The sequence below is a fragment of the Balaenoptera physalus genome (assembly GCF_965194825.1).
Source record: "Balaenoptera physalus genome assembly, chromosome: 12".
NCBI lineage: Eukaryota > Metazoa > Chordata > Mammalia > Artiodactyla > Balaenopteridae > Balaenoptera > Balaenoptera physalus.
Window position 1 is genome coordinate 27,607,453 of NC_138897.1, and position 24,984 is coordinate 27,632,436.

Sequence of the window (24,984 nt, forward strand, 5' to 3'; positions counted from 1 at the left end):
TCTATTGTAAAAATTAATTTCACCTACTTCTTTCTACTTCTCTAAATGTGCTTCCTAGAACATTTAAAATTACACTTGTGGCCTGCATTATATTTCTTTTGGACAGCACTGGTCTAGACTCTCTTCCCCTAGAGATGGGCCAGAGAGCTTTCCAGTGCGTGACGGGGGCAGGCAGCTCCCTACACAGTGTGTCCGCCCGGCAGTGGGGAGAAGCCTCATGCGAAGACCTCAACGGCCCCCCCCTGACTCCCCTCCTGGGGTCTGTCTGGGAGGCCTGGAGGAGGGGCTAATGGGGTTAAAACTCCAACTGGGGCATAGTCACACCTCCAGGTCAGGTGAAGGGTAAGAGGAGGGGGAGTTGTTAAATCCGGTCAGATGCCCGGGCACATTTACAAGGAGTCAGCTGAGTGAGGGAGCATTCAGAGAGGTGCGCAGCGAGCCAGCTGGGAGGGCTGTTCAGTGTAGAGAGAAAGGCGAGCGAGGGGCTGCGGTGGAGGAAGGGCTCAGAGGACAGGCAGCTGGTTTGGTGTTCTTCACTGGGACCCTGGGGAAGGCAGGACAGGTGAGTCCTGAGGGCTCCAGGGAAAGCCTCCACTCCCTCGCCCCTTCCCCTCTGAGCCCGCCCGGGCACTCTCAGCCCTATGGGTTAAGTATTACCCTTCCCCTGCAACCATACACTAGATATTTGTCCCTTAGGGTCCAGATTGCCCTCTCCGGCACTCACTTACAAAAATATAACCGTCCCGGAGGAAGGCGGACATTCATCTGCTAAGTGACTGAGCCGAAAGAAGGCGGGGGTGGCCTTGAGAGGCTCCTATGTCCTTTGAAAAGACCCCAGGGTGCAGGGGTGGGGCAAGCGGAGGGTCCCGGGGCCCCGTCTCACCCTGCGCCCCCGCCAGGTTCCACAAGCTGGAGAAGTGGCGGCGGCCCTTCTACCGGGTGCTGCAGGTGTACGAGAACGCGTCCGTGCTGCTGCCTGCATTCTACAACACGCGCAACACCGACGTGTCCATCCGCGTCAAGTACGTGCTGGACGACTTCGAGTCGTCGCAGGCCGTGTACTACTTCCACCCGCAGTACCTGGTCAACGTGTCGCGCTACTGGCTCACCCTCGGGGTGCGCGCCAAGCGCATCAGCACTGGCCTCATCCTGGCCACGGCGGCGCTGGAACTGTGCGAGGAGGTGCACCTGTTCGGCTTCTGGGCCTTCCCCATGAACCCCTCGGGCCTCTCCATCACCCACCACTACTACGACAACGTCAAGCCCCGCCCGGGCTTCCACGCCATGCCCTCCGAGATCTTCAACTTCCTGCACCTGCACAGCCGCGGCATCCTGCGCGTGCACACGGGCACCTGCAACTGCTGCTGAGGGCGGCGCAGGCTGCCCGCCAGCCCGGCACACGGAACCTCGCTCCTCGCCCGCCCGCCCGCAGGGCAGGGCGAAGGCCTGGCGCTGAGGCTGGCACGCCCTCAGACGCTCGGCTTCGGGCTTCGGGCTTCGGTCCTGTGGGCTGGGGGCCAGGCAGAGTCAGCTCCGTGCCGAGCGACCCCCACCTGCAAACGGGTAGCGCACTGCTGGGCCACACTTCCAGGTCGCGGCCCTGGGGATTGCAAGTGAATCAAGCACATTTCCACTCAGTTTTAGCAACCAAGAGAGCACAAACTGTAAGGCCTCTTTGCAGCTAAAGGAAGGCCCCAGCGGGAACGGAAAAGAGGGAGACAGGACATGTGAGCATGGTTAAGATTTAACTCAGGATTTTGGGTTCCTGAGTCTTATACCCAGGCCTCAGCCCTGAATTGTTGTAGAGAACCTCAGAGCTTAGAGGCCAACCCAGCGGCCAGACCTTCCTGTGGGGACAATGGCTCAGAGAGGTCCAGGGATTATCAACCAAGGTTCCACCAACCGAGTCCATTAAGCGGCGCTGTGAGATCTGATGCAAGGCCTGTGTGTTATGATCTTCACCGAGACACTGTCAGCCGAAGAGAGCCACACCCTTCAAACACATCCTCAGGCACACACACAAGTCTTGGTGCCTCCAAGTTCAATCCTGCGTTTGATCTTTTGATGAGAAGGAAATAAACCAGACCAGCCATTTGCACTAAGGTTTCCAAGCCAATGTTATCGACTCAATAAGTGCTTAGCGACTTGCTTCCTCTTCTATCTCCTTATCTTCAGCTCTGTTTTAACCAGGAGTTATTTATAAGATCTGGCCCTCTGTGTGTTCCTGAATACTGCAGAATCCTGCTGTATAATGTTCCTGAATTGGAACCGTAAGGCTCCAGACTGGAAAGCCCTGACATGTGACTGGTGAGCTTAGCGATGGAAGTGAGCCATGGTCTCTGACACCAGCATCACTGAGGTTCTACTGTAAAAGCGGGACTTCCCACAGCACTCAGCCTGGTGGCCTTCACACACATGCACCCACAGGGCCTCTGCTTTGGGAAGTCAGCTGTAGCTAGGCTAAAAGGGGTTCACATGTCATTTCACATCCCTTTGCTTCCCCCGTGGTATTTCCACCATGAATGCGGCTGTGCCTAATACGCACCGTTGGTGAATTGCCTTAGAATTTAGCTTTGTGGAATCGTAGAATATTAGTCCTGAAAGACCTTCAGCTCCCTCCCTCCTCCCTCCTTCCCTCCCCCCTCCCTTCTTTCCTCCCTTCCTCTTTCCTCTCACCCTTCTTGCCTTCCTCCTTTCTCCGCTCCTTCCCATAAACATTTCCCCAAGCCTATTCTGCTTTGGGTTGGGGCCGGGCTTGGGAAGACATGATGACACATAAAGGCAGTGTCTCTGTCTTCTAGGAGTGGAGGGCAGACCATAGACAAATTCTGGCCCCGCCCACTGGGTGTTCAGAGGGGGAGGGACTGTGAGAGCACAACACAGCAGGGAACGGGGCCTTTCATCCGATCACCTCATTTTACAGGCAGAGCAATAGGCCCAGCTGGTGAGAGACAGGAGGGCACAGGCCTTGTCCCGGGCCCCCAGGCTCCCCATCCAGGGCAGAACCCCTTCCTCTTGCCTGGATTTCACGTTGGTGGGCCAATATGGAGCAAGTGCTCCATGCACGACACTGTTCTAGATGCTGGCCTTGGTTCTGAGCTCTGGTCCTCACTGGGAAACCCTGGGGCTTCTCTGAGCCTGTCTGCTTGTCTGCAGAGCAAGGAAGTAGCCAATGAGGTAAATTAAGCCCAAGCACTTGGCGAACCAGGAAACACTACTAAGGATGGTGGATGGTTATGCTTCCTTGTGCTCTGCCTATTTCTCCCAAGGAAGGAACGGCTGGAAAGATTCCAGTTAACTGAGGCTTCCAGCCACTTGTTTATGGTTAATTGAGCCCCTTTCTTGAAACTACAGAACGTCAGAACTGGAAGGCTCTTAAAGACCATTTTGTCTCACGTAAGGAAACAGGCCCAGAACAGGGAGGTGATCTGGGTCAAGTCGTGCCAGGGGCTCTATTGAGTGCCTGCTGAGGATAGAACCCTCTGCCAGAAGCCCTCTGTTTCTGTTCCAGATGGGGCACTGTTTGGGGGCAAGAGCCTTGGTGAGTCAAATACCACGGTTCTCACAGCCAAGGGTGTCATGGGCTGGTGTCTGCCCCAGCCAGGTCCCCTGTAGGGGCTGGGGATGGAGCATCATGACCCACCCTGTGAAGGAGCTGGACTCCTTGCTCTCGGTCCTATTTAAGTCTCTGGGTCTTAGGGTAAGTCCCTTCCCCTCCCTTAGGGTCTCCGTTTCCTCATCTCTACAACTAAAGGCTTAAAAAATATCCCTAGGGTCTCTGTAATCTTTAGTTTTATTTAAGTTTTTGGAAGTACTCATGATGTATGGATCTAAGCCATAAATAATATTTATTACTATAATAGCTAAGATTTACTGCACGCTCATTCTGTGTCAGGCCCTACACTGGGCACTTTCTTTGCACTGTCTCCTGTGATCATCACAAGACCCCCTTGGGTAAGAAGGCTCCATTGGGCAGGTGGGGAAACTGAGGCTCAGAGCCATTCAGTGTCTTGCTGATGGCCAGGCACCCAGTGGAGGAAACTGCACCGGCATCTGTAGAACCCCAAAGCCTGTGCTCCAAACCTGTCTTAGCTGCTTCCTAGCCAGTGTCACCAGGGCTGGAACAAGAGGGATCCTGACTGAGAGGCCACTGTAGGGTGGTGCTGGGCCCCGCTCTAGGGACAGTGCTCTGGGAGGCTGTTATGGGTCCAGGAGGGAAGCTGCTTGTAGGTGCTCCCCCACCCATCCAGCCCTGGCCCTGGCAGCAGTACAGATGCACCCACAGTGCAATGTATGCAGGGGAGTTGAGGCCGTCTCCACATTTTGCAGAAGGGGTACATATTAAAAGATAGCATGTTGGGGGACTTGCCCAAGGCCACATGGCCGGCTAGTGACTCAACTGGGACTCAGCCTCCTGACTTCCAGGCTACACTTTTCTCCTGCAGCCAGTGTTTGTAGGCGATGCACCTTTTCAAAGGCTCAAAGAGACCTGGGCATTGACTCAGGAAGCCCCACCCCACCACTTTCCTCGCAACTCCACCCCCATCCCACCATGCAGACTACCAGTGACACTCTTGTATAAGGGAAATCAATTCCCCAAAACAAAACAACCATCGTGTCTTCCTTTGTGCTAAGCCCACTGCTCCAGGCTTGAAAGGCAGCAAAAACAAGTAAATGACTCGGTGCTCAACCAAGCAAAAAGGAAGGTGGCTCAAGGTCAGATGTGGCCTCTGAGACCGTTTCAGCAATGCTGCTGCGGCAACTCTGCCCACTAATCACCTGGTGCTGCAGAGAGCAGGGAGCCCATTGCCCTTGACTCTGCTGAGTATGGGGGGGAAAGCGGTGGCAGCACTTCCTGACAACGGAAGGACAGCACAGAGCTGGCTTCAGCCAGGCATTCAGCAAATTGTTACTGAGCGCTCATTTTGTGCTGGGCATCGTGTGAGGGGCCGTTGAACTAGTGATGAGCAGAATGTAGCCCCAGCCCTCTTGGAGCTTATGGTCCGGTGGGCATGTCCAGATGCTGAACTGAGTCCCCCAGGCACACGTAGGAGCTGAGCTGAGTGCTAGCAAGTCTGGGCTCAGAGACAGTTAGCACTAGAGGAACACCAGGCCATGCCGGGGTCAGTCCTGAATTCTGAAGGCTGGCAGAATGATTGTAATTGTCAAAGCAGTGGATCCATGTCAGGCCTCATCCTCAACATCCATGTGACACGTGACAGGGTGGCCCCACTGGTCTTTTGAGTCCTCTCTTCCTTTTTATTTTTTTTATAAGGAACCACTTTCCCCTGACTTTCCTCCTGCCTCTCTGAACGCTCCTGCTCAGGCTTCTTTATTGACTCATCTTCTGTGAAGCTTCCTCAGGGTTCTTCTCTCTTGCTAGGAGCATTTCTGCAGAAATCACATCTGTTCGCAGCCTCAAATCTCTCCTGTCCTTGCATCTTACACCCCTCTCCTGGAGGCCGTTTCTCCCTTGGAGCATCAGGAACACGCTTGCCGTGGCCGTCTGAATGTCTGTACCTGCTCAGCATCTCAGACCTCACATGTCCTCAACTGGTACAGTTAAAAGGACAATCTGGATTCAAAGTCATGTGCCCTTACTTACTAGTGACCTTGGGGGAGCTACCAAAGCCCCTGGAGGCTCTGATTCATCATCTGAGGTTGAGGCCAGGACACCAGCCTCACCAGCTGTGGAATAGGGTTGCACAATGCCTAGCACAGTGCCGGCACAAACTAGACACCCGGAGAGCAGTTTCCCTCTTCCTCCTTTCTTCCCCTGCTGAATGGCTCTACCACATCACTGGCCCTTCAGCCCCAAACCTGGGTCACTCTTGGCTCTTCCTTCTCCTTCGCTTTCTATGTCTATTTGTTCACCAAATTTTATCAATTCTGATTCATAAATATCCCTTGAATTCATTCCCTACCTGCATTCCTTCTGCCACTGCCCTAACTCAGACCCTTTTGACTGACCATTCTGCTTCTAGAGAATTAACTTCTGGAAACACCTTTGGTGGAGCCCATTGCCATCTTATACCATATAGTCCAGATTCCTTACCCAGATGTGCAGAGCATGTCCCAAGCTGGCTCACTCACCTTTCCAGAGACCCTCCTGCCAGCACCATCCCTCTAATACTCCTCTAGGTGCTGTGCCTTTGCACAAGCTATTGGAAATGCCTGGAATGGCCCCACATTCCAACCTCCTCCCTCCTCCCCTTTACCCCACCACTTTTGCAGATAATGTCAGGTGATGGTCCCCGCCTCTTCCCCTCTGTGAAGCTGGGCTGGGCACTCTCTGTGATTCTGCAGCAACCATCACTGACTTCTGTTAGGACGTCCTCACAGCATACTACATGGGTGCCCCTGTGTCCTTGGCCGAGGGTCTGTCCTTTCCCCAGGGGAATGCACTGTATCTGGCTCATCTTGGTGCCCTCAGCACTGGCACAGAGCCATGTGTTAACTATAGCAGTGGGGTCTCTGGTTAGCTGGTGGGTTCCAGTGGTTCAGGAGATCCCATTAATAAACCGAATAACACCCTGGGGTAATTGTCAGCTTAAGAGAGTACTCTGCAATTTTTTTTTTTTTTTTGCCTGGTACCGTCTATGTGGGAAGCACTGAGCTATACAAAGACTTCCCCACCTGCCCTTGGGGAGTTTGGGGCGCAGGAGGCTGAAATGTCCCTGTTGCAGTTGCTTGCTGGTTCCATCACCCAGTCTCCGCTACCTTCTTTTTGCCTCCGCCCATTATAATCTTGCTCATCTGCTTCTTGCCTGTTCTTCAACCCTCTTTCTCTAGTTGAAACAAAAGAGGGAAAGATTTTCTTTTTTCCCTTCCCTCCTTCAGAACCATAGAGATTTGTCAGGATCTGAAATCGCTGTGCTGAGGTACAGTCTGGATAGCAGTATACAAGGGACTTATCAATAATGGCTCAAGAACAAGTGGAAAGTGCTTTAGTTATTGGCTGGGAAACAGATGAGTTGAGCTTTGCAAAATGTCCACTCCAGTTGCCCAGTGGAAGGCCAGGAGCTTGGGGGTCTCCCTGTGGGGAGGGGATGGTGCTGCTCTGAGCTCAACACACACCCTGGCCTCTCTCCCTGCAACCAGGGCACCCTTCTAGGAGGAGGCTGGCTGTGGCTTACAGCCAGGTGAGGCCAGGCTCGGGTGTGCCGATGCCCAGGGTGTGCCCTGTTCTCTTTGTTCTTTGGAGGGCTGGTCAAGCCAGGCCAGTCTGAGGTGGATTACATCCTACAAGGCGTCCTGATAAAGCAGTGTGTTCTTCAAAGGGTAGACTGTAGATCACCTGTATCAGAATCCCCTGAGTGTTTGTTAAAACCCCTGCCTCTGGACTCAGAAGCTGGGGGAGGGGTGGTGATGCTGGGCAATCAGCACTGTGACATCTCCCGGTGGGTGGTCTTGGAGCCCATGTCCGCTGGGGAACTGGGCTCTGCACCGCTTGTGGGTCAGTGGCTACTGCCAGGTGAGTGGTGATGTCTGGCTTGATATTCAGACTGGAGCCTTAAGTGATAAAAGAGCAACACCAAGAATCTGGCACACAACTTCAGCGAGTTCTGGAAATATGAATATAAAATATAGTCCACTATTAAATTACCAACAAAAATTAACTGCTCAGGAATCTATAACATTTATGAAATCTGTTTTGGCCTTGACACTATCAGAGATTTTTTTTTTTCTATTTTTCAACTGTGGTAAAATATACATGAGATTTACCATCCTAGCCATTTTTAAGTGTGCAGTTCAGTAGTGTTAAGTTGTGCAGCCAATCTCGAGTTCTTTTTTAGTTGCAAAACTCAAACTCTATACCCATTAAAGGACAATTCCCCATTTCCCCTCCTCCCAGCTTCTGGCAACCACCACTCTGCTTTCTGTTTCTTTGAATTTGACAACTCTAGGGACCTCGTATAAATGGAATTGTACAGTATCTGACTTTTTGCGACTGGCTTATTTCATATAGAATCATTTAGATATAAGCTGTTCTCAAATGACATGAACTGTTTTTAGTGTCCCTATAATAGGATTCTGATTTTTGCCTGGAGCAGTTGTCCTGGGCCCTTGGTTGGTCCCTAGCTTCTGGCAACCTCAGCATCCTTTGCTGAGGGTCAGAACAGTCCTGGTCTTGCTTTGCTAGCTTGGCTCAGCTGTGCTGGCCAGCCAGTGTCCTAAGAGGCAACAGCACAGCTTCTATAAGTGTTTAGATATTTCCCCTGCATGGTCTCTTCAGTGAACCTTCTTTTTTTCACTAGAGAGACAGAGAGACAAACATACATACATACATACATACATACATACATACATACATACATACATATATTACCGTGACTTAGCTCTTGGCACAAAAGCCAGAAATCAGTGACTGTCTCTCTTTCCAGTAGGGGGATGGTTCCCTTGGCAACCAAGTAACTCATTTTTTTCAACTAAATGACTTGCTCAGCTTAGAGGTAAAAGTTTTATTTCCTCTAGAATTATGGTTCTCAACCTTATATGCACATTGGATTCACCTGGGGATCTTTATAAAACCACCCCCATGCCAGACCCTCATCTTCCCAGAGAATCTGAGTCACTTGGCCTGGGGATGGGACCGCATATTCTTATTTTTAAAAATCTCCTTGAGTGACTCTGTTGCGCAGTGGTTGAGGCTCATTGTCCTGAGGCGGAAGGTCTCTGCCTTGGTGGCACATCGGGGTCATCTGAAGAGCTTTAAGAGACACTCGTGCCTGAACTTTGCCCCCAGAAGTTCTGTCCCAGTTGGTCTGAGGTGTGATCTGAGTATGAAGGCTTTTCTGACTCTCCAAATAATTCTACTATGCAGCAGAGGTTGAGAACTGTTGTTCTAGGTCAGCAGCTCCTGTGTCAGAATCACTTGGAGAGCTCATTTGTTCTCGGGCCCCTCCCTGGAGTCTGATTTGGTGAGCCTGGCGTGGAGCTTCCGCGCTGGTTCCTAAGCGGTGCTGAGGCTGGTCCTGGGACTACGCGTTGAGGAGCCCTGCTCTAGATGATATTGTAATGAGCTCAGCCCTGCTCTGCTGCATTTGTTTCCTGGTTAGGGGTTGGGAGCATCGATTCACGCTTGAGATTTCTGAAAGGTACCAAACAGCTCTTTTTCTGAACATTTTCAACATTTAAATAAACATTATGAAATCTTTTTAAAGCAAAGTTACATAGATTTCTTCTCCCAGGGTTAGTAGGCTCAGAGTATACCTGAATTAAGAATTCATCTGTGCCCAGGATCAGGATGCCTTTTGGGATCAGAGCTAAGGGGTTGGGTCTCTGGGGCTTGGAACCAGCCTGTGACCAGCTGAGGGTCACCCTGTAACTGATGCTGGGGTAAGATCAGAGCACAACAATGCTCTCTTTAACACAAAGCTGGACCAGGCGCTCTGCCTACCATGCCCATGGAAAACAAAAAAGGAAGGTGGTGATGAGGAAACAACTCAGAGAAATGGGCTGATGTGACCCAGGGTTCACACCTGCACTATGTTCCTCCTTCCTTTCCCACCTTCCGCTGGAAAAGGCTCCAGTTGCAACCAGCGAGCTAGTGCCTGAATCCTGCCTCAATCTCTTCTGTCTCCAACTGGAGGCAAGTCCCCTGCGCCTTCCCTCTGAATATGCCCCCAGCAGTGTGGTCCCAGCGAGCACTTTATCCCCATGGCAGCTCACAATTCCTCATTCAGCCGCAAAAATTTGTTAAGGGAGGAAATAGTTACTGTGTTATTGAAACAAGGTCAAAGCACACCTCACTTCCCAGGGCTTTCCCAGAAAGTTCACTCAGCCCCAGGCAGCTGTGGACTCAGGTAAAGGAAAATTAATTTTAAGCCCCCAAAGTAGCTGCTATAAAGCTCTGTATCAAAGACCAAATATTTTGCTAACAGCAAGTCCCTCATGACATTCACTTTAATTTTAAATTCAAATCTAGTGAACTTGATTCTGGTTTCTAATAATAAAGCAAATTAAGAGAATGATAACAGGTGCTAGATTTAGCAAGAAGTGGCAGCTAATAGACTAATAATAATGGCATTAAAAAGACCAAATCTATACATCTCAGAAAATACCAAGTGATCTGAGGCTATTTAGTGGAGAGGCAAGTAGTTTAGTGGAGGGGCCAATATGTAGTAATAACCCCGAGGGCAACAAATGACCCCTCAGAGCAGCCCATCCTGTGGTATCCACAACCACGTAGAGGTACGAAAATGCTCAAACAACGTTCGGTAGACTGTTTAAGCAGGCAGAGAAGCGTTTTATCCGCTTGGAATTATTTCCATCCCCAGACACTTAAAACACATTCATAGACATCTTGGTGCTTAAAGGATTAGCCCTTAGTTATCTTGAAGTTCAGGTAGGTGAACTAGTTCGTTATCTGATAATATAGGATTCATGAGATGGGTAAACTCACTCTTTTAGACTTAGTTTCCCTCTGACATTTGCTGCCTCCCCCCAGGAGGAGGGAGAAGGGCACCCCTTCTACCTTCCCGTCTTAAAGGGGACGTGCAGCGGGGCTGGTTTTGGTGGCCGGTGTGTCTTCTTCCTGCACCTCTGCTTCCACCTGTGGTGTCTCTATTGCACATGGGAGGGGGATGGGGATCTCAGCTGGGGCCAGGGCAGGCTCTGCAGTGACTCGGCCTGGATTTATTTGTGAATTTAAGAATATGACTATTTTTTTCATATTCTTATGAAAGTGAACACTTCTATTTTCTACACATCTTCATCATCCAATTTCTCACCAGCCCTCGCTGTGTTCCTAGGAGGAGGGTAAGGCAGGTGGTGGCATCCCGACTGGACTGAGGCCCAGGAAGGTGACAGAGGCGTGCCCCGGGTCACATGGAATGGTGGTGAGCTCCGGTTGGGTGCCCAAGCTCCCCAAGGGGCAGGGGGAGGCAGCCATGTCTTGCTCTCACCCCTGAAGCCCTTGTGTTTTCTTCCCTCTGGGTTGTCAGTCTGACTGCAGTGTGGTTCAGGCCTGGGCTTTACCCCTGGCCTCATGCCTTGCCCAGCGTCGGTGAGGAGGGGCCTTTATGGGCTCCGTTCCCCTCTGGGCCCCAAGCATGGGGGCTGTACCTTGTGGGGGGAGGGTGGCAGCTGCCCTTGGCGGAGGGTCACCCAAGGCCGTGGCAAAGCAGGAGTGTGGAGGGCATTGGCAGCAGACACAGTGATGCAGCCCCCTGGTGCTGTGGCCGCTTGCAGGGAGGCTGCTGGGATCCCAGGTGACAGCTCCTGCCAGCCCTCCTGCACCTTCTCCAGCAGGACCCTCGGCCCCCACTGTGGCAGGCTTCGGAGCCAGTCCCTCTTCCCAAGGTTTGGGGGACAGCTGGTCCTCCCTGAGGCTTCCACACTCTGCACACATGTTTTAGGGGTGCAACAGGGTCTTGGTGGCCTGCAAATTCCCTTTCTGGACCCAACTGACCTCCCTTCAGAAAGCCATAACTCTTCTTCAAAGCCATATTGTTTGAACTGTGAAATATATGTAAATGTATATGTATTTTTTAAACTAACACTTTAACTCACGAGGGTACAACTGTTCAGTGCTACAGTTTGGATTCAAAAACCCCTGCCACCTTGCTCCCCAAATGAAGCCAGGCCAGATGATGGCGGACCACAAGGGAGCTGCGGAAACCTCGGCCCTGCAGCTGCGTGCTCCCTGCCCTGCGCCTGCACGTGCTTTCGGCCAGGCTCGATGGCAGTTTCCAGGAGAGCACGTGAAGGCAGCCAGTGGAGTACCTCCGAGGGGCTGGTGGCACCGACTCATCCCTAAGTGGCCCCCCGTGTGTGAAGACAAAGTGGCCACGTGGACGTGACATCCATGTGCTCTTCAGCCCCATCCCTCCCTTGCTTTCCTCTCTCAAGAGCCGCATCACATGGCACTGTGTTCTGTAGAGCCTTTCCCATTGGAGAAGAAAAGGGAGACTGAGATGTTGTTTGCTGGGATGTAGAGAAACTCGATCTGGGCGTGGAGCTGGAACATTGCTTAAAAAAAAATCCCTCCCTTCCTCTGGTTGATTTGCTCCCTCTGTTTGCCCTGGAGAGAAACACTCTGTGCCATTCCAAAGCGTTGGGGAGATGGGGTTTATACAAACTCCTGCAGCATAATTCTAGCTTGTATGTATGTGGCTGTCCTTGAGTGATCCTGAAGTGGTAACTGTGACTTATGCCTAAGAACATAATCAGGGTAATTTGTACCTGTCACTGTGTTTGAAAAGCCCTCAATTTCCATCCAGCAAAACCAGTCAAATGGTTCATTTAGCAAAGACTCTCTGGCTGTGGCCGTGTGTGTGTCTGTGTTTGGGGATGAGGCTGGACTAGGCTGATGCAGCACAGCTCAATGTGGGGAGGCTCCCAGCTCTTGTGAAGAAGGCATGGCCACTTGGGGCCCATCTTCGGGCAGCGCTGGCCTGTCTGTGTCTGGCAAGGGTGGCAATGTAAGCATAGGGGCTCACAGGAAGGACTCAGAAACCAGATCTAGACTAAGTTGGGTGGAGTGCTGAATTGACAGTATACAGGGAGTAGGAGGACATAGAGGACCGCAGGCTTCCACTAAGGAAGGAGGGTCCCTGAGGGCTGGAGGGCTAGGGCAGGTGGGATCTGAGATGTGCTCACACCTGGAAACAGACCCATTAGCTACATAGACTTGTCTCTCTCTAAGCAAACTAGCTCTGTCAAGGTCCGGAGTCACAGCAAAGGAATCTGAACACTAATTACTCTCTTATTTAAAAAAAAAAAAAAAAAGTTCTTTCAATGCCAATATCCATGAGTGTGTTTAAAATAGGATTATATTAAATAAATAAATAAAATATTCATGCACAAACTGCCTGGCTGGGTCTGGCCTGCCCTATGAGATGTAGATAAAATTGCTTGGATTCCACAAATCTGCCTTTTGGTAAGTCCAAAGCCTTTCCTATGATTTCTGCAAGCTCCCAGGGGCTAACATTTTCATGATCCCTCGGCCTTCAGACTTTTGAGCTTTAGAGCATGTTTCTGTTTTATATCCCTTAACCACCTAGATTAGATGCAGACCTTTCCTTGACATCAGTGATCATATAATGCATTCCAGAGTGCTGTGGGAAGAGATGGGAAAGGGATGGAAAACATTCCAAACAAGCAATCTCAAATGTAATGTTGGGTGTCCTCTGGCTAACCCACTGGCCAACCTCCCAATGGGGATACTTCATGTGGCCCCAGCCTCAGTCCATCTATCTGACTCCTCCTCTCCTCCCCCTTCTTTGGCCTCCTGTTCTTACTCCCCAACTCCCTCTCAATGGAGAACACATTTCTGCTATTTCTCTTTGGAGCTGTTTAAACATTCTCTGTGTGCTTGGTTTCCTGCAGAGCCTAGATCTCAGCTCGCCTTTTACCTTCCCTCTAACAAGAACTTCCATGGCAGCTGGAAGATATTTAAACTTTCCTTATTACCATTGTAAAATGCCAAACACTCAAGCAAGCAACTATGGAACCTAAGGATACTGTTTGAAGGTTATTCCTGAGACCTGGACACTGTCTATTATAGGAAGAAAAAGAGCTGAGCATCAGGGAAATAGGACTTCAATATATATTTTTGAATAAATGAATGAATGAACCAATGAACTGGGGAAAGAAGTTGAATGTAGTTCATTTATTTAATAAACAGATGCATACTATTTGTCACTTCATTCATTCATTCAACAAGCATTTCTTAAGCCCCTACTTTGGGCCAGGCGACTTGAGGATTTGGGAATACAAAGGTGAGCAAACACACATGCCATCTCTGCATTTACAGGACATAGAGTCTGGCCAGAGCAATAGAGGTAATAAAAAAAACTCCACAGTTCAAAGTTTAATTATAGACAGTGCTTCAAACGAGCATGTGGTGCTGCAAGATGCTGGACAAATCCCCCTGACCTGGGGTTGAGCACAAAGAGCACTTTACTGGAGAAGGGACAATTGAGATGAGAGCTGGAGAGTGAGGAAGGGTTAACCAGGTGAAAGGTAAGGGTGGAGTTGTGCGGGAAGTAAATCCAGGTAGACGGCCCTGGATGGGGAGAGAGCTTGGGACCTTGGAGGAAGGATTTTGCAAGGGTAGGGAAGGGGTACATGGCAGGAGATAAGTCTGGAGGGCTGGATGGAGGCAAGACTCTGTGGGGAAGAGGTGGGTCATGTTAATGATTCTGATTTTGATTCTAAGAGAATCAAGTAGCCCTTGAAGGATTTTGAGGAAGAGGACATAGTCAGATTTACATTGAAAAAATTCCTGAGAGGTGAGGCCAAGGTGGCAAGTAGGAAGACCCTGAACTCACCTCCTCCCATGGGCACACCAAAATTACAACTAATTACAGAGCAACTATCTATGAGTATGACCTAAAGACTGGCAGAAAAGATTTTCCATAACTAAAGATATAAAAAGGAACAATGACATGAGTAGGAGGGGCAGAGATGAGGTATAGTCAATACCTACATCCCTGGGTAGGTGACCCACAAATAGGGGGAAGATAATCACAATTGCTGAGGTTCTCCTCAAGGAGGGAGGGGTCCAAGTCCCACAATGGGCTCCCAGCCCAATCCTGCACTGGGAAAACAAACCCCTAAAATGACTGGCTTTGAGGGCCACCAAGGCTTGCATAGGGGAGAGCCAGAGGACTGTAGGAAACAGAGACTCCACTCTTAAAGGGTGCACACAAAATCTCACACAATCTGAGTCCCAGCACAGAGGCAGTAATTTGAAAGGAACCTGGGGCAGACCTACTTGTTGATCTTAGAGAGCCTCTTGGAGAGGCAGGAGGCAATTGGACTCCCCCTGGGGATGGGAATGATAGCAGCAGCCATTTTTGTGAGTTTGTCCTACTGCTAAAACACTGGCGCTTGCAAGCGCCATTTTGGAGTGCTCTACCTAGCCTATAAGTGCTGGGAGCTTACCCACCCACCAGCAGGACAAGGCCCCATCCACTAGGGGGCTGGCAACAACCCCAAGATGCTCCCGGGCCATACAGCCAGCTGCCCCAGGACCTGGCCCTCCCCATCAGTGGGCTGGTAGCCACCATGCAAGGCAGGGCCTGGCAGCCAACTGGGCCAGAGTCCAGCCCAGCCTACCAGCATGCTCACAGTAGTTGACCCCACCACAAAGAAGCTCCCACCAACCCACATAGGGGGTGTCCCTAGAGCATATAGCTCTGGTGACCAGAGGGGAGCATGCTGCTGGGCCTCACAGGACATCTCCTACATAAAGCTACTTCTCCAAGATTGGGAAACATAACTGACCCATTTAATAAATAGAAATAATCACAGAGAATTAGGCACAATGAGGAGACAAAGGAATATGTTCCCAATAAATTAACAAGATAAAACCACAGAAGAACTTAGAAAAGTGGAGATAAGCAATATATCTGGTAAAGCGTTTCAAGTAAAAACAAAAAATGCTCAATGAACTTGGGAGAAGAATGGATAAACACAGTGAAAATTTTAACAGACTTTTAGAAAATATAAAGAAGAACCAAACAGAACTGAAGAATACAATAACTGAAATAAAAATACACTAGAAGGAATCAACAGTACATTAGATGATACAGAGAAATGGATCAGTGAACTGGAAGACCGAGCAGTGGAAATCACCCAAGCTGAACAGAAAAAAGAAAAGGTATTTTTAAAAAACGAGGGTAGTTTAAGAGACCTCTGAGACAACATCAAGCATGATAATATTTACATCCTAGGGGGTCCCAGAAGGAGAAGAGAGCAAGTGATAGATAACTTACTTCAAGAAATAATAACTGAACACTTCCATAAGCTGTGAAAGAAAACAGACATTCAGTTCCAGAAAGCACAGAGAGTCCCAAACAAGATGAATCTAAAGAGGTCCACATCAAGATATATTATAATTAAAATGGCAAAAATTAAAGATAAAGAGAGACTCTTAAAAGCAGCAAGAGAAAAGCAACTAGCTATGTACAAGGGAACCCCCATAAGACTATCAGCTGACTTTTCAACAGAAACTTTGCAGATCCAAAGAAGTGGCATGATATATTCAAAGCTATGAAAGGAAAAAAAACCTACAACCAATAATACTCTACCTAGAAATGGAAATAAAAACAAAAATAAACAAATGGGACCTAATGAAACTTAAAAGCTTTTGCACAGCAAAGGAAACCATAAACAAGACAAAAAGACAACCCTCAGAATGGGAGAAAATATTTGCAAATGAAGCAACTGACAAAGGATTAATCTCCAAAATATACAGGCAGCTCATGCAGCTCAATATCAAAAAAACAAACAACCCAGTCCAAAAATGGGTAGAAGACCTAAACAGACTTTTCTCCAAAGAAGATATACAGATTGCCAACAAACACATGAAAGGATGCTCAACATCACTAATCATTAGAGAAATGCAAATCAAAACTACAATGAGGTATCACCTCACACCAGTCAGAATGGCCATCATCAAAAAATCTCCAAACAATAAATGCTGGAGAGGGTGTGGAGAAAAGGGAACCCTCTTGCACTGCTGGTGGGAATGTAAATGGATACAGCCACTATGGAGAACAGTATGGAGGTTCCTTAAAAAACTAAAAATAGAACTACCATACGACCCAGCAATCCCACTACTGGGCATATACCCTGAGAAAACCATAATTCAAAAAGAGTCATGTACCACAATGTTCACTGCAGCTCTATTTACAATAGCCAGCACATGGAAGCAACCTAAATGTCCATCAACAGATGAATGGATAAAGAAGATGTGGCACATATATACAATGGAATATTACTCAGCCATAAAAAGAGACAAAACTGAGTTATTTGTAGTGAGGTGGATGGACCTAGAGACTGTCATATAGAATGAAGTAAGTCAGAAAGAGAAAAACAAATACTGTATGCTAACACATATATATGGAATCTAAAAAGAAAAAAGAAAAAAAATGGTTTTGAAGAACCTAAGGGCAGGGCAGGAATAAAGACGCAGATGTAGAGAATGGACTTGAGGACATGGGGAAGGGGAAGGGGAAGCTGGGACGAAGTGAGAGAGTGGCATGGACATATATACACTACCAAATGTAAAATGGATAGCTAGTGGGAAGGAGCCGCATAGAACAGGGAGATCAGCTTGGTGCTTTGTGTCTGCCTAGACAGGTGGGATAGGGAGGGTGGGAGGGAGACACAAGAGGGAGGAGATATGGGTATATGTGTTTATGTATAGCTGATTCACTTTGTTATAAAGCAGAAACTAACACACCATTGTAGAGCAATTATACTCCAATAAAGATGTTTAAAAAAATAAAAAATAATAAAAACTTAAAAAAAAGAATACCTAGCAAGGCTTTTATTTAGTTTTGAAGGAGAGATGAAGAGTTCTATAGATGAGCAAAAGCTAAGAGTTCAGTACCACTAAACCAGTCTTACAAGAAATGTTAAAGAGACTTCTTTAAGCAGAAAAAAAAAGACCACAACAAGAAATATGAAAATTATGAAAGGAAAAATCTCATTGGTAAAAACAAACATACAGTAAATGTAGTAAATCAATCACTTATAAAGCTAGTAGGAAGATTAAAAGACAAAAGTAGTAGAATAATCTATATCTACAATAAGTAATTAAGGGATACACAAAACAAAAAGAAGTAAAACATGACATCAAAATAATTAAACTTGGAGAGGGAGAGTAAACGTAAGGTTGTTAGAATGAGTTTAAACTTAAGAAGTCATTAAATGAAAATAATTATATATATATATATATATAAATATATAAAATCTATATTTATATCTATCTCAATTATCTAGCTAGCTAGCTAGATATGTTGTTATATATGAGCCACAAACTATGGTAACCACAAACTAAAAACCTAAAATAGATACACAAAAAGAGAAAGGAATCCAAACATAACAATAAAGATAGTCATCAAATTACAAGGGAAAAGAACAAAATAAGACGGAAAAAAAGAACTATAAAAACAACCCCCAAACAATTAACAAAACAGCAATAAGTACACATCTATTAATAATTACTTTAAATGTAAATGGACTAAATGCTCCAATCAAAAGACATAGAGTAGCTGAACGGATACAAAACAATCTTACATATATATATATATATATATATATATATATATATATATATATATATATATATATATATATATGCTGCTTACAAGAGACTCACTTCAGATCTAAACACACACATAGATTGCAAGTGAGAGGATGGAAAAGGTATTCTATGCAAATGGAAATGAAAAGAAAGCTGGGTAACAATACTTATACCAGACAAAATAGACTTTAAAACAAAGACTGTAGCAAGAGACAAAGAAGGATATTACATAATGATCAAGGGATCAATCAATTGTAAATATATATGCACCCAACATAGGAGCACCTAAATACATGAAGCAAATATTAATAGACATAAAGGGAGAAACTGACAGTACTACAATAATATAGAGGACTTTAACACTCCACTTACATCAATGGACAGATCACCCAGACAGAAAGTTGATAAGGAAACACTGGCCTTAAATAACACCTTAGACCAAATGGATGTGATAGATATATATAGACCATTCCATCCAAAAGCAACAGGATACATGTTCTTTTCAAGTGCACATGGAACATTCTCCAAGATAGGTTACATGCTAGGCCACAAAACAAATCTCAGTAAATGAAAGAATATTGAAATCATATCAGGCATCTTGTCCAACCACAACACTATGAGACTAGGAATCAATTACAAGGGGAAAAAAAAGGAAAAAACCACAAAAACATAGAGGATAAAAATATGCTACTAAATAACCAATGGATCACTGAAGAAAGCAAATAAGAAATCAGAAAATACCTGGAGACAAATGAAAATGAAAACACAATGATCCAAAATCTATGGGATGCAGCAAAAGGGAAGTTCTAAGAGGGAAGTTTATAGGAATACAAGCCTACCTCAGGAAACAAGAAAAATCTCAAAGAACCTAACCTTACACCTAATGGAATTAGAAAAAGAACAAACAAAACCCAAACTTAGTAGAAGGAAAGAAATCATAAAGATCAGAGCAGAAATTAATGAAATGGAGACCAAAAAAAAAAAAAAAACCCATAGAAAAGATCGATGAAACTAAGGGCTGGTTCTTTGAAAAGATAAGCTAAATGAATGAACATTTAGCCAGACTCATCAAGAAAAATAGAGAGTGGGCCTAAATCAATAAAATTAGAAATGAAAAAGGAAAAGTTACGACTGACACCACAGAAATACAAAGGATCATAAGAGGTAACTACAAACAATTATATGCCAATAAAATGAACAACCTAGAAGAAATGGACAAATTCCTATAAATGTACAATCTCCCAAGACTGAAACAGGAAGAAATAGAAATTATGAACAGACCAATTACAACTAATGAAATTGAATCAGTAAAAAACAAAACAAAACAAAACTTCCAACAAACAAAAGTCCAGGACCAGATGGCTTCACAGGTGCATTCTACCAAACATTTAGAAGAGAGTTAACAGCTACCCTTCTCAAACTGTTCCAAAAAGTTGCAGAGGAAGAAACACTTCTGAACTTATTCTGTGAGGCCAGCATCACCTTAATGTCCAAACCAGACAAAGATATCACAAAAAATAGAAAATTACAGACCAATATCAGTGATGAACATAGATGTAAAAATCCTCAACAAAATATTAGCAAAACAAATTCAACAGTACATGAAAAGGATCATACACCACAATCAAGTGGTATGCAAGGATGGTTCAGTATCTGGAATTCAATCAATGTGATACACCATATTAACAAATTAAAGACTAAAAATCACATGATCATCTCAATAGTTGCAGAAAAAGCTTTGACAAAATTCAGCATCCATTTATGATAAAAACCCTCAACAAAATGGATGTAGAGGGAACATACTTCAACATAATAAAGGCCATAGATGACAAACCTATGGCCAGCATCATGCTCAATGGTCAAAAGCTGAAAGCATTTCTTCTAAGATCAGGAACCACTCTTGTCAGTTTTATTCAACTGACAATTTAGTATTGGAAGTCCTAACCACAGCAGTCAGACAAGAAAAAGAAATAAAAGGAATCCAAATTAGAAAAGAAGTAAAACTGTCACTGTTTACAGATGACATGATACTATATATAGAAAGTCGTAAAGACGACCCCAAAAACCTATTAGAACTAGTAAATGAATTCAATAACATTGCAGGATACAAAGTTAATACACAGATCTTTTGCATTTCTATACACTAAAAATGAACTATCAAAAAGAGAAGTTAAGAAGACAATTCCATCTACAATTGCATCAAAAAGAATAAAATACCTAGGAATAAATCTAACCAAAAAGGTAAAAGACGTGTACTCAGAAAACTATAAGACATTGACGAAAGAAATTGAAGACGAGACAAACAAATGGAAAGATACACTGTGCTCATGGATTGGAAGAATTAATATTGTTAAAATGACCATACTATTCAAGGCAATCTACAGATTCAAGGCAATCTACAGATCAATGCAATCCCTATCCAAATAACTGTAGCATTTTTCACTGAACTAGAACAAATAACTCTAAAATTTGTATGGAACCACAAAAGACCCTGAATAGCCAAAACAATTTTGAGAATGAAGGACAAAGCTGTAGGTATTAGGCTTATATATACAAATTGTAGTAATCAAAAAGTATAGTAGTGACACAAAACCAGACACATAGATAAATGGAGCAGAATAGAAATCCCAGAAATAAACCCACAGTTATATGATCAATTAATTTGACAATGGAGGCAAGAATATGCAGTGGGGAAAAGACAGCCTCTTTAATAAATGGTGTTAGGAAATAGGACAGCTATATGCAAAAGAATCAAACTGGACTTCTTTCTCACACCATGAATAAAAATAAACTCAAAAGGCATAAATGGGGATTCCCTGGTGGTGCAGTGGTTGAGTATCTGCCTGCCAATGCAGGGGACACGGGTTCGAGCCCTGGTCTGGGAAGATCCCATATGCTGCGGAGCAACTAGGCCCGTGAGCCACAATTACTGAGCCTGTGCGTCTGGAGCCTGTGCTCCGCAACAAGAGAAGCCGCGATAATGAGAGGCCCGCGCACCACGATGAAGAGTGGCCCCCACTTGCCGCAACTAGAGAAAGCGCTCGCACAGAAACGAAGACCCAACACAGCCATAAAATAATAAATAAATAAATAAATCAAATTTAAAAAAAGACAAAACTGTAGTTCCCAGAGGTTCTCATTAAAAAAAAAAAAAAAAAAAGGCATTAATGACTTATATGTAGGTACCTGAAACCATAAAACTTCTAGAAGAAAACAGTCAGTATGCTCTTTGACATCAATCTTAGCAAAATTTTTTGGATCTGTCTCCTCAGGCAAGGGAAACAATAGCACAACTTTAAACAATTGTGCTTGATGGGACTACATCAAACTAAAAAGCTTTTGCACAACGAAGGAAACTATCAACAAAATGAAAAGGCAGCCTACTGAATAAAAGAAGATATCTGATAAGCGGTTAATACTCAAAGTATACAAAGAACTCTTATAATTTAACAACAAAAAATGGACAACCAGATTAAAAAATTGCCTCAGGACCTGAATAGATATTTTCCCAAAGAAGAAATACAGATGGCCAACAGACACATTAAAAGATGCTCAACATCACTAATCATTAGGTAAATGCAAATCAAAAACCACAATGAGATACCATTCATATCTGTCAGGATAGCTATCATAAAGAAAAAACAACAAATAACAAGTGTTGGAGAGGTTGTGGAGAAAAGAGAATCCTCCTGTGCTGTTGGTAAGAATGGAAATTGGTGCAGCCACTATGGAAAACAGTATGGGGTTTTCTCAAAAAAATGAACACTAGAACTGCCATATGTTCTGAGTATTTACCAGAAGAAAACAAAAACACGAATTCGAAAATATATATGCACCCCAATATTTATTGCAGCATTATTTACAATAGCTTAGATATGGAAGCAATCTAAATGTCCATTGATAGAAGAGTGGATAAAGAAGATTATAGATATAGATAAATAATGGAATACTACTCAGTCATAAAAAATAAAATCTTGCCATTTGTGACAACATGGATGGATCTAGAGGGTATTATGCTAAGTGAAATGTCAGTCAGAGAAAGATAGATACTGCATGATCTCACTAACATGTGGAATCTAAAAAATAAAATAAACAAACAAACAAAACAAAATGAAAACAGACTCATAGATACGGAGAACAAACAGGTGGTTGCCAGAAGGGAGGGGGTGGGGAGATGGGTAAAATAGGTGAAGGGGATTAATAGGGACAAACCTCCAGTTTTATAACAAACAAGTTATGGGGATGTAATATACAGCATAAGAAATATGGTCAATAATATTATAATAAGTTTGTATGGGGACACATTGTTATTAGACTTATCATGGTGATCACTTCAAAATGTCTGCAAATGTGAAATCATTATATAGTACACCTGAAACAAACATAATATGTATGACTATATTTCAATTAAAAAATATTTTTAAACAAAGGAAAAAAAGAAAATTTTCCCTTCTGTGATGTGGAGTGTGGAATTGCTGGGGACCAGTTAGGAGGCTACTGATGGTGATGAGGACTAGGGTAGAGCAAAGGGGCAGAGTTGAGAGCTCCTGAGGAGATAAACAGAGTAAGCAGACCATGGAACAGGTTCAGAGATGTATTGGATGGGGTGGGGGAGGGGAAGTGAGGTGTCAAGGATGACACTTTCCCAGCAGAGACACAGAAGGCTGAGACACCAGCTCTGCCCTGAGTATGGGATTGCCTGGTACAGGAGAGAGATCAGCAACTGTGACAAAGTCACCAAATCGGAAGTTTCAACCGAGGCACCAACCAACAATGGATGCCACCTCCCTAGGAGGTGCTGGACCATGTACACAATTTTTAGACAAATTAGCTCAAAACTAGTTAAACTGTTCTTGGCCCCTTCATGCAGACTGAAGATTATAAAAGAGGTGGCAGAGTTGATTGATAGAATAGTTGGTTTTTGAGAAGGATTTCCAATGTAGAGACTGGTGACACCCCCTCAAGATAAAGGGGTGGAGTGGGGGTCAATGCTACCTCTTAACCCCAGGCTTAGTGAGAGGGGCTTCCATGGGACCACCTGGGGAGCATGTCATGGATTCCCTGCACCTGGAATGCAGGGCACTGGAGCCCCACTCTTGCCTGGGGAAGGTAAAGTGGCCCAGGGCAGCATGGTCCAGCGAGTGGGGAAAGTTCCGATAGAGTCCCGGAAGAGATGTGCGGCAGAGAGGTCAGCCAGAGGTCATTTGAAAGGGGATTTCTGTGGAAGAGGGCAGCCTGCCAGGGTGAGGGACCCTTGGCAGTGGGAGGTTGTGGGGATGCACTGCTAGGGCAGAAGCTGAGGTGGGAACTGTCCATCCAAAGGAGGGGCAGGGAGCTGAGTTGGAAGGAGTCCTGGGAGCAAACCCAAGGAAGAGTTGGCCTTAAATATCCAAGGGGCCCAACCCTGCAGTGGGGTGGGGGTGGGGGTGGGGGTGGGGTCAGACCTCCAGCCCCCAAGAGAGGGAGGAGGTCAGAGGGATAGAAGGCTGTTCCTCACCTCCCCCTGTCCCCGACCTTGTGAAAATCACAAGGAATGAGTTTGGTGAGTGTGGTCAGGCGGGGTGGGGTGGGGTGCAGGGGCCTGGGACTGGGCTGGAGTAGTAGACAGCGCCAGATTTGGGGGGCCTAGTCAGCGGAGCTAAGGAGTGGGTACTTTGTTTTCTAGGAGATGGGCCAACAAGGGAATAATGTGTCTGCATCAATTTTCTGGAAAAGCAACCTGGCAGGAGTGCAGTGAGGAGGATGGAGATTTGCTGGGCATCCAGCTAGGGGACCTGGTCCCAGTGAGAGAGGAGGAAGGTGGGGACTAAGAAGGTGGCAGAGGGGACAGAGAGGAGGGGTCGACTGCAAAGACGTGCTATAAGGGTTTTTGCCCTTGACAATGGGTGTGTGTGTGTGTGCACTTTTTTGATTGGGACAGGAAGAGGAGTGGTTGGAAACGGGGGTGGGGGGTTGGAGCCAGCATGGCTGGAGAATGGGGGGGTGCATAGGGAGGGGTGAGGAGACGAGAGCCTACGGGCCTTGAGGAGGCATCAGAACTTTATTCTAAGGGCATGAGAAGCCTTTGGAACATATACACTGGGGAGTGACATGATCTGATTTATTTTTAAGTAAAATCCCTCAGGCTGCTCTGAGCAGAGTGGATAGGAGGGAAGAGGGCAGAAGTGGTTGAAGGTGTGCTTTCCTTATACACCAGGTAGCAGGAACAGGGACAGGCTTTGCCTAAAATGTCTGTGAGAACTAACATTTCAGTGAAACAGGAAAACCACCAATCCCACATCACTGCATCACCTGTCCTGCTCCCAGAATAAGAGGTGGTTCATTTTGAGATACCAGACCAGCTGGTCCCTTGAATGAGAAATTAGGGACACGAGGTGGGTAGGGAGCCACGGGAGGGAGCCAGAGCTGCCAGGACGAGCACGCCTGTTCTTTGCACTTGTATATGCTCTGTAGCCACCCCCAACACACATACCTGTAATCCACTCATTCATTCATCATTGCTTGAGTCACACTCACACTCTGCTAGGCACTGGGGATACACAGGACCTCCTGGGAAGGAGCTGTGTCTGGTGGAAGAGAGAAGTCATTGGGGAAGATTGAGTTTTTGCCCTCGTTCTCACCCCTCACTGTGTCCACATCCTTTGCTATGTACATTTACAGCCCTTGACACTGGGCTCAGACATGTGCATTGCTTTGCTTGGTTGAGGATGTTAGCAGATTGATGAAAGTGCTTGCCTTGTCAGGGTGGCCCTCCTTGCCCTTCGACCATGGCCATGAGAAGAACTTTCTCTGGGCAGCTGAACCCATTAGCGCAGGCCTGCCCTAGCCACAACCAGCTGGTCCTGTAGCTGGATGCAGAGCAGTTAAGCCCAGTGCAGATGTCACCCCAGCTGAGCCCCAGGCATGTGAGAAATAATGCTTATGCCACTGAGATTTCTGTG

General features: G+C 46.1%; 1 protein-coding gene and 1 long non-coding RNA gene across 4 annotated transcripts in view; both read left to right on the plus strand.

The window, feature by feature from the left end:
- Positions 1 to 3,862, plus strand: part of ST8SIA5 (ST8 alpha-N-acetyl-neuraminide alpha-2,8-sialyltransferase 5) — a 67,223-nt gene extending 63,361 nt beyond the window's left edge. For all 3 annotated transcript variants that reach the window (XM_082416631.1, XM_082416629.1, XM_082416630.1), the window contains one exon: positions 900 to 3,862. In XM_082416631.1, coding sequence (XP_082272757.1) covers positions 900 to 1,368 — 469 coding nt within the window. In that variant the 3' untranslated portion in view covers positions 1,369 to 3,862. The remainder of the gene's footprint in view (positions 1 to 899) is intronic.
- An 8,200-nt stretch (positions 3,863 to 12,062) lies between these two features.
- On the plus strand, positions 12,063 to 22,140 carry LOC309639456. Its single transcript, XR_014251663.1, has 2 exons — positions 12,063 to 20,842; positions 21,205 to 22,140. It is a non-coding gene; the product is annotated as an uncharacterized lncRNA (long non-coding RNA).
- Positions 22,141 to 24,984: the final 2,844 nt, after the last annotated feature.